This window comes from Juglans regia, chromosome 16, assembly GCF_001411555.2.
Source record: "Juglans regia cultivar Chandler chromosome 16, Walnut 2.0, whole genome shotgun sequence".
NCBI lineage: Eukaryota > Viridiplantae > Streptophyta > Magnoliopsida > Fagales > Juglandaceae > Juglans > Juglans regia.
In genome coordinates, this window is record NC_049916.1 from 11987198 (window position 1) to 11997469 (window position 10272).

Genomic DNA, 10272 nt, shown 5'->3' on the forward strand with positions numbered 1-10272 from the left:
AGAGAGAGAATCCCAGGAAAATGGTAAAACTAAAAAAAAGAAGTCAAATAATAATAAGAACGACAAATTCAGTGGTACCCACTCTACAGGAAAGAAAAAAAAGAGGTAGTTGGGTGGGGGAGACAAGAAATACAGTTGTGCACCAAGTGGCTGTGTGGTTGGTTACTCAGGTTTATTTGCCGACACAAGCAAAAGAAATGTGGCCTTGGACAGCTCTGAGGGCGATATCATGTACTCTATTAAGGACTAACTAATCATGTTTTAGTGGGTACTAAGCATCGCTACACAAATAATTTCACCCTCAAATTAAGTTTTCAACCACTACAGCCTCTTCGTCCTTATCATGTTACATGTTTATGCTATTGTACTCGAAACAACCTTTGTATTTGTACTAGACAGCTCCCTATGAAATAATCCAAAAAAAGCTGGAAAGGTTCTCACAAGACAATTCTAGAAGAAATCGGTGAGACCGTGACGCCCATAAATGAAATTGAAGACAATCAATTATTGGAATTGTTGTTCCTAAGACTGAACAATGCTGTCATGTGTTTTATCATACATGATAGCTCACCCAAATGCTTCACAAGATTTGTGGACAAGGAAAGATGATCTCTGTCAAATTAAAACAGACATGTACAAACTTTTAGGGTTAAACACTTCAACTACATACCTAATTGAAGAGTAGGGCCATTATGTATCAGAAAAATATTATCTAGTAGTAGAACACTCAACTTCAATAATAGACACTATATGGCGTTGGAAGTAGAATTATTAGTCATATGATGCCAAATATGGCAGAAGAAAATGTGAAACGAACAGGGAGGCAGAGGTTTCAACTGAGAGAAGACATGCATAGCCTTTACCGAGAGAATCGAGAACAAACAAGAAATAAGAAATAAGAACAGAAACCACGTACGGTGCGGTGGTGCCCATACCGGCAAGTAAAAAGTTTTGGCATCTCTCCCTTGATCCCAAAGGGCCCCACCACAAGACACTGGAAATTAAAGAACTTTATCTATGGAATCAACTGGTCGTGTGGTAGAGCCCATAGCTCATAAAGTGCCACAAAGTACTTTCTGGAAATGGATGAATGGCACTCCACCATCTTTTCTCCATTGTTTCCTGGGCTCATCTTTACATCAACTTTAACACATAAAAACCTCAACACAGGGTAAAATCTAAGTAGCTTTACAACGTATCCATAAGTGTTTAGTGCTTTCTGGTTAAAATCCAGTACCTTGTAGCAAGCAAGAAGGCCCAAACACATGCTTGAGAATGTCGGTTACGAGCCTTATAATATGCTCTTCCTCGCATGAGGTTACAAACTTCACTGCAACCACAAAACTTCCTCTATTAGTGCTTATATAGTATGCCTTGCAATCCATATCTGACAAACTGACTCAGCTTTGGGTGCCTTGCTTGACTGATTAAACATATCAGAATAAACTTAATGAAACAATTCATAAAATTGGCATGCCATCAGAAGTTTCTGATGTGATGTACTTAAATCGGACAAGGGAAGTTACTTCATATAGTTGAGATTTTTTTTTTTGATAAGTAATAAACTTTTATTGATTGAATGCAACTAGGCAAAGCCTATGTACACAGGTAGTATACAAAAGAGGCCCCTAATTACACCCTAGCAAACTGAAAAGAAAGTAAAAACTCATGAACATTCCCTCCCTTTAATACAATAGCAGAAAACCATTGAACCAAAGAAAATACAAAAAGGTTCCAGATTTCCCCCGTTGTTCTCGCCTTGTTGTTGAAGCATCTCTCGTTTCTTTCCAACCATATACATCACAATAACACACAAAGGGACCATCACCATCCTCCATGTCGCAGCCAACTGTGAACTATGATGTTGCCGCCTATTCCAGCAAGCTAGAAGTTCCGCCACACTCCTAGGCATAACCCATGACAACCCAGCCCTACTGATAATGCCATCCCATAACTCCCTCACCACCTCACAATGCAGAAAAATATGATCAATCGATTCACCAGCTTTCTTACACGAGTAACACCACTCCAAAATAATCAACCCTCATTTTCTTAAGTTGTCAGCCGTCAGAATTTTACCTAAAGCCACAGTCCAAACGAAAAATGCAACTCTAGGTGGTACCGGGACTCTCCATATACCCTTCCATGGGAACACTAAGGGCTGGTGTTTTTGCAGCACCATGTAGAAGGATTTGACAGAAAATTTCTTGTCCTTTGAGTGTTTCCACAGCATTCTATCTCCCACAATACCACCTATCTTCCTTGAATACAAAAAGCTGTAAAAACCTGCTATCTCCTCCACTTCCCAATCCTGCACATTTCTTGAAAAGGATAGGTTCCAATACAATGTGTCATTGGCTCGACACAACACATCTGACACTGCAGCTTGCTGATTTCCAGCAAATCTGAAAACTCTAGGAAATGAAGAAAGCAGGGCTCTTTCACCACACCATTCATCAAACCAAAAACTGATCCTTGTGCCCTCACCAACCTCCAAACTAGTATGTGTTACAAACTCCTTCCACACCTTTCTAATAAACTTCCAAAGACTCACTCCGTAAGTCCCCCTACCCTCCTTAGAACACCAACCCCCCCCAATCACAACCATACTCCCATCCACCACCATTCTCCACAGCAAATCCTCCTCCAATTGAAATCTCCACAACCACTTTCCTAAAAGGGTTTTATTGAAAGTAATCAGGTTACGCACCCCCAAACCTCCCATCTCCTTAGAACAACACACTCTTGGCCAACCCACAAGATGAAACTTGTATTCCTCACCCATACCTCCCCACAAAAAGGCCCTAAAAAGTTTTTCAATCCGATTAGCACCCCCACCGGTAAAGGAAATAAAGAGAGAAAGTACGTAGGAAGGTTAGAAAGTGTGCTTTTGATAAGAGTTAACCTCCCACCTTTGGAAAGATAGAGCCGCTTCCACCCCAACAACCTTTTTTCTACCTTCTCTACCACTCCATCCCAAATAGATTTTGCTTTAAAAGATGTTCCCAAAGGAAGACCAAGGTAGCTCATAGGAAGAGCTGCCACTTTACAGCCCATCAAATCAGCTAGATAATCAATATTCCCCACCTCCCCCCCACCGGAACTGATTCCGACTTTCCCAAGTTCACCTTGAGGCCCAAAACCGTTTCAAAACACAATAGTACAACCCTTAAAGCTTGAATATTTCCACTGTTAGCATCGCAGAAAATTAGAGTGTCATCCGCATACAATAAGTGAGAGATGGATAACCCGTTACTATTGCTTCCCACTGAAAAACCAGCCAAAAACCCACCCCGTACAGCAGCTTCCATCATATGGCTTAAAGCATCCATTACTAAAACAAAAAGGAAAGGAGATAACGGATCCCCTTGTCTCAAACCTCTCGAACTCTGAAAAAATCCACAAGGTGTGTTGTTAACAAGCACAAAAAACCGAGCGGTCGAAACACAGTGTTTAACCCAACCACACCAATTATCTCCGAAGCCACACCTCCTTAACATATAAAGTAGAAAATCCCAGCTCACATGGTCATAGGTCTTCTCCATGTCCAACTTACACAGGACTCCCGGTCTACCCTCCCTCACTCGGCTGTCCAAGCACTCGTTTGCAATCAAAACCGAATCCAAAATTTGTCAACCCCGAACAAAGGCATTTTGAGGTTTAGAAATTATTTTTTCCATCACCAAGCACATGCAATTTGCTAACACCTTCGAAATGATTTTATAACTACCACCAACCAAACTTATAGGACATAAATCTTTCAATTCCATAGTTCCCGCAATCTTCAGAATGAGAGCAATATAGGTGGCATTAAGGGACTTTTCAAACTTATGGCAAAGATATAACTCTTGAAACACCTGCATCACATCAACCTTCACTACTTCCCAGCACTCTTGAAAGAAAGCCAAAGAAAAACCGTCTAGGCCTGAAGCTTTGTCTTTACACATACCGCACACCACTTGATGCACCTCGGATTCCTCAAAAGGTCTCCCCAACCAACTTGCAACACTGTCATCCAGCTGATCGAAAGATAACCCAACCAATTTAGGATGCCACACCCCATCTCTTTGAGGAGCTCCTCATAATAGCACACAATATGATCTTGAACATCCTCTAGGGACTGATACACTGTATTACTGGAATGAATTGCCTCAATTACATTGTTATGCCTGTGAGAATTTGCCATTTTGTGAAAGAATTTAGTACATCTATCACCCTCCAACCAAATCATCCTAGATTTTTGTCTCCAAGAAATTTCCTCTAACAACAACGCCTTCTCTAACTCTGCCACCACCTCAACCTTTCTCAGAGTAGCATCTTCATTGACCCCCCTACTTCTAGAGAATGCAACTCATCCCAAAGAAGACTCTTTTGTTCATCTGTATGTCTAAAAACCTCATGATTCCACTTTTTCAGATCTGACTTAAGAGCTTTAAGCTTCCTAGCCATAATGAAACTAGGAGTGCCAATGAATGAATAGGAAGCCCACCAATCCCTCACCCTCTCCTCAAAGCCAGTCGTTTGAAGCCACATATTCTCAAATTTGAAATAATGTCGACCACTCTCCTATCCCACATCAATAACACCCCTCCTGAGGCCCCCAAAAAGGCTAAATAGCTCCATCCCACATACGAACAGCCCCATAGACTTCGGATAATGCTTTTGTCAACATTAAACAATTTGGTCTCTTGAAGGCACACAACATCAACTTTCCAACTACGGAGAAGAGATCGAATGCAAAGTCCCTTGTTAACATCATTGATCCCCCTAACATTCCACGATAAAATTCTAGACTTCATAAGATAAACAACTCCCCCGCCCCTTCACTCTCTCCCTCCCAACACTTCCCTCCTTGTTATCTTAGTTGATAGTGCACATTAATCTTTTCAACTCCCTATCTTTTTTAACTGTTGACTTCAATGCCGTTGATCTGCTTGATTCGATAGCCACCAAGAGGGCTTTGAATTGTTCCTCATAGCCATCGCAAGAAATGCCAACCCACTGCTGCAACTCTGCCACCTTTTTCAGCATCCAATCCGAAGACTGAGGAACTAACTAGGTAGAATAGCACATAGAGGAATGGAGCTACCCATCTCCTTCATATCAGGTCCCCCACTCTCGCCCAACACTAACTGAGAATCTACAAATTCTCATTCAGAACCCACCTCCACTGAAACTCGACCACCCTTCTCGACTTCCTTTTGCACAGAGTCTAAAAACCCAATCCCTGTTAATCGCACCATCTATACCTCACCGCACCGTGCCACTGCTGTGTTCCCGATGGCACCCTCAGCTTCTCCACCAACATCTGTGCCACACCTCCACAAAACAATCTCCCTCGAGAGAACCTCCCCCTCTAAGGATTGGGCTTCATAAAAGGCAGCTGATATGAACCTGTGGGAATGAAATCTCTTGAATCCACAATCAATTTGAAAACTCACCCAATAAAACCAAAATCAAGCCAATGAAAAATTTTGACCCGTTGAGAAACTCTATGACCTTGTAAAAGTTTCAAAAGCTTGAATCACAATCTCCTAAAAAAACACAGCATAACTCCTAGGGGTTGGCTCAAGTGGTAAAGACCTTGGACTTGGGGGTATGCTCCCCTAGGTCTAAGGGGTGCAAACAATCTCTAGGGGCCATCGGATTAGGGGATTTTCCCCTTGAATTACCCGATGTGCACTTGCGGGAAACTCCTTACCGAGGGCCTATGCACCCCCGGGATTAGTCGGGACACTGTTCCTGAACACTTGGTGCCAATAAAAAAAAGAAAAAACACTGCATAACTGAAAGTTCTTGACATATCTCAGATACTTTTACTACTATGTTGAGAAAGCTTTGATCAATCTTAATTTACTAAAGACAAAAATAAAATAAAATAAAATTCGCACAAAGAAGTCAATTTTAATAGGTATAACTCAAAAATAGCGAGCAATTAGGAGGTAAATTTATTTATTAATTTACATTAAATAATACTATTGGTAAATCTATAGCACATATAAGCAGCCCTAGATTCTTGATCAGAAGACCCCTACAATGTTATGATGAACCCAGAACCACAAGGACTTTGAGATGCACGTGTAAGGACGAAAAGTTAAATGGTACAAAGCAATAAAAGAATCAAAACTTTAAAAGACATGATCCTTCACTGTCTAAAAATCAAGAGAACACATATTCCTAGCACACTTTTCTATAATTTTATTTTTCAAATAGAAAAAGGCCAAAAGTTTTGGAAAGCAAGTGAAGAAAGCCTCAGATGAATTTTGGATGACCAAACACTAGCAAAAAGTTACTTCATGTTTCATCACACGATCTATAGAACTTCACATCTAAAAGAGAGAAATTGTTGTTGGTGGGCACTGAGGGAAGCAACTTTAAAAAGAACCAAAAATAAATTCTTTACTCCCAAGAGCTTGGTCTAGTGGCTCCTTCAAAACATGTTCTCCCCCAATGGAGCTGAGTTTAGGCCTTGTTTGGATGTTGAGATGAGATGAGATGAGAACTCTGTAAATAGTAGTGAAATAATTTGTAAATAGTAGTGAAATAGTTTGAGTCAAGATGTTTTATGGGGTTTTGGAAAGGAGAGAAAAAATTAAATAAAAAATTATAAAATTAAAATATTGTTAGAATATAATTTTTGTTTTAGTATTTGAAAAAATTAAATTGTTTTTTGTTTTATGTTGGAAGTTTGTAATAGTTAGATGAAAAAGTTGAAAATGAAAAGTGTTGGTATTTGAGTGGTTTTTGGATGTTGAGATGAGATGAGATGGGTTGAGACTAGTACTGTTCATCTGGGCCTGGTTTTTTCCTGGCCCGGTCCGGAACCCAAAAACCCTGATTCCGGCCCGGATCGAAACGGATATGAAACCCGGACCAACATGGTCCGGGAATGGGTTAGGGACCCGGGTATCGGGTTTAAACCCGGTACTCGGATCTTTTAAAAAAAACCCCGTATTTATAAACCCACCCTCCCGCGATGACTACTTCAACTCACTCCTCTCTCTCTCTCGTTGAGCTGCGGTAGAAGCAGAAGCCCTAGGTCCCTAGCCGCCGCCATCGTGACCCCGTCGCCGCATCTCCTTCGCCGTCGCTGCGTCTCCTTCGCCGTCACCACATCTCTGTCGTTATTCCGGTAAACCAACCCCCCCCCCACTACTTCGACTCACTTCTCTCTCGCTCTCTCTCGTTGCGTTGTGGCAGAAGCAGAAACCCTAGGTCCCTAGCCGCCGCCATCGTGACCTTGTCGCCGCATCTCCTTCGCCGTCGCCGCATCTGTTTGCCGTTGAGATGGGTTGTGCGGTGGTGGATGGATGCTTTGACTATCTGTTTGCTAGTGGCCGTGTGGTTTTTGGAATGTTTGGAAACTTGTTTTTTTTAAAATCTGTATTGGGTATCGACTTGTTTATGGATTCGTTGATTTTCTATTTTAATGAATCTGTTTGGGTGTTGGGAAAGTTGAAGGAAAAAATCTCAAAATTGTTTACTTCGTCCTTTTCACTCTCTGTATGTATTGTTTGGTTGTTGGGAAAGTTGATGGAAAAAAGCCCAAATTTGTTTACTTCGTCCTTTTCACTCTGTATGTACTCATCCATGCTGTGTTTGAGTCCAAGAGAAATTTCCATAAACACCACAATTTGAGTCTAATGTATCTGGAATTATTGATGGTAAGTCGATGGCTTTTGAGCTTAAAAAGCCTTCTTTGCATGAATAATTGGAGATGAGCGAAAAAAAAAAAAAAAAATTCCCGGGTACAACTCGGATCCACCCGAGTTCTTGCCCGGGTCTGACCCGGACCAACCCGGTCCGGGTTCCAGCCCAGATTTGGATCCCGGGTTCCGGTCCGAATATACATGGATTCCCGGGTCGGAACCTGGATGAACACCCCTAGTTGAGACCATCTCAACATCCAAACGGGGCTAACTCTTAATACTAGCATTTAGCAAACTCATTAGGACCACCTCCAAAACATCGCAACTAGGTTTGTTAGATATTTTTCAATGGTTTAAAAAGAATCAGTTTAGAACAAGTTCAAAAATAGAATAAATAACTGGATGAATCTACAGTGAGTATCATACCCCAAGGAAGAACCGGAAACTCCCACTTCTTTTTAGGGACTGTAATGACATATGAAGCAACCTGAAATAAATAGAAAAACCTTACCACCAAACAAACAAAATAGGATACGAGTTTCATAAACATAATCATTGTAGTTGCTTTCTAAATCATAATAATGGTAATAACATAATACATACCAAGATTGAAGCAGCAAGCAAACGAGAACTATGAAGAAGTGATGTTTCCTCCTTTTCATATACAAGGTCCATGATATCCATGCATGCTTCAAAGTTCAACAATTCTCCAACCTTCGCTACTCCCCTAAAAGCAAAGAAAAGATTTAGCCAGATGAATATAATTTTATTAATCAAGATCATAACTATGTTTACATGTTTGTTTAGTGAAAGAAACTACAACACTTGAACAAAGGAACTTACTTGAACTGAATATAAAGCTCTTCAAAGAATACGAAAGCATTGTTTGCCGTACCAATCTCAAAATCCAATACCTTCAAAATAATATTTTTACCATGTACGTTGAACTAGAACTGTACAATATAACTCTAAGGTTCAATTGGGATTTACCTGCAAAAAGACCACCTCCTACAGAATATCTGCATCAACTGCAGTGAACAAGAAAAAAATACATTTATTAACAGTTTTCAAAAGCATTTTAGCAAGTGGCTTACTGCTTCCAAGAAATCTCGAGTTGTAAAATGTTGTTCCTTGATAGTTGTGTCTCCCAAGAACTTCAAACATTTTACAGGCAGTGGACAAGAATCATGTATCTATAAGAATATCAATATGATAAGCATAAAAAACAATATAGAAGGAACAAAAACGAGAGTTTTCACTGAATTAACCTACTTTGCTTGAGATCCATATAGAAATAAGTGCAAACAACTGCAAATTGCTCTCTCTAATTGGTTGCAAAAGCCAATTCGCCTTGTCATTGCCTTGTGCAAACCTTTACAAGAACCATTCAATTTTTTAGTTAACTAACAAGTAAAAATTCCAAGAAAAGAAACTATACTCCTGTTGCAAAAATACAAAATGTAGGAGTAACAATAACTTGGGAAAACTCATATTAAGAAAAAAACTAACACAAAGAAATAACAGAAAAAGCAAATTCCAAAAGAAATGTTCGAAAATCCAATCCTTTATTGACCTATTAAATTGTGTAGAAAGTTTTCAAACAAGTATCGGATTTCGTGTAATGAGGGAGAGAGAGAGAGAGAGATTCAAATTGGAAGAAGGTTGAAATGCTGTCTGAGGCAAAGATCTTTATTAGTGTCGCCTAAATGTACACAAGGAATCATTATAAACACCTACAGAGAGCAAATTAATTTTTTAATACATGTCAATCACAAAAAAATCACAAAGTCAGATTATAATCAGTATCATAATCGAATACATATGTTACGAAATTGATTAAGTAAATCTGTAGTTTAGGCATCCGGGAGAACTGTCCTTAATAAACATACAAAGATTTGAAAAAAACAATAAAGATTTGACCTGGACAGAGAGGGATAGAAGCGATCAGCGAAGAGTGACAATGCGGCGTATTTGACAATCGGACCGACGTCGAGCTCCTTTCCACAAGATATTCAACAGCATTGTTGTTTTTGACAGACAGTAGGTATTAGATTGCGTGAAGAAGAAAATAACGAGATTGAAAAAGAAAAAAAAGAACAGAAACGAAAAGGAAAGGACAGACCTGGGTGGATTGGATGAGAAACTCTACAAATGGAAGTCGCATGTCTGTCTTGTGTGAATGCCTTGAGCGGGAAAACCCTCTTGCATTTCCTCGCGTGTCGAGACTGTTTTCAAAGTAGTTCCCTTGATGTGGGATTAGGATATTACTTTTCTACCATCAAGTTTTTTTTTGGGTGATGCCACTACACCTAGTAGCACCTAGTAGAATCCACCATCACGTAATTTTTTTTCCAAATATTTTTTTAAACACCTAAATTTTTACAAAGTCATCAAAAAATATTTTTTTAATCATTAAATAAAAAAAAAAAGTACAATCGAAACCCACTCTCGATGGGTATTCTCTGTAGGTCTATAATTTTCATTTTTTTTTTGTCACACCGCTTAAAGCATAATATCACGTTAATAGTTTTTTTTGTCTTAGTAATAATTCTACTCTTAAGCCTTTTGTGTCTCCAACACCACACACCTTGATGATGTGGAGTTATTTTTATTTTTTTTTTAC

General features: G+C 39.6%; 1 protein-coding gene across 4 annotated transcripts; it reads right to left on the reverse strand.

The window, feature by feature from the left end:
• Positions 1-686: 686 nt before the first annotated feature.
• LOC108998837 (cyclin-J18) lies at positions 687-9876 on the reverse strand. Of its 4 annotated transcripts, none has more exons than XM_018975561.2 (9): positions 9772-9876; positions 9570-9646; positions 8922-9021; positions 8744-8803; positions 8640-8657; positions 8493-8563; positions 8253-8376; positions 8076-8136; positions 687-1330 (listed from the first exon to the last, which is right to left on the reverse strand). In XM_018975561.2, exons 1-9 carry the CDS (start codon positions 9811-9813, stop codon positions 1224-1226), a joined length of 660 nt encoding a protein of 219 aa, XP_018831106.1. In that variant the 5' UTR covers positions 9814-9876; the 3' UTR covers positions 687-1223. The 4 variants fall into 4 exon arrangements, with proteins under 4 accessions (XP_018831106.1, XP_018831097.1, XP_018831116.1 ...); XM_018975552.2 differs by having other exon boundaries at positions 689-1330; positions 8744-8842; XM_018975571.2 differs by lacking the exon at positions 687-1330 and adding an exon at positions 1338-1423 and having other exon boundaries at positions 8744-8842.
• Positions 9877-10272: the final 396 nt, after the last annotated feature.

Coding starts and splice junctions, on each gene's coding strand:
- LOC108998837 (XM_018975552.2), bottom strand. CDS start 9,813: ATGCGACTTCCATTTGTAGAGTTTCTCATCCAATCCACCCAG. Junction 9,647..9,771: donor TTCTCATCCAATCCACCCAG/GTCTGTCCTTTC, acceptor TCTTGTGGAAAG/GAGCTCGACGTCGGTCCGAT. Junction 8,377..8,492: donor GAGCTTTATATTCAGTTCAA/GTAAGTTCCTTT, acceptor CTTTGCTTTTAG/GGGAGTAGCGAAGGTTGGAG.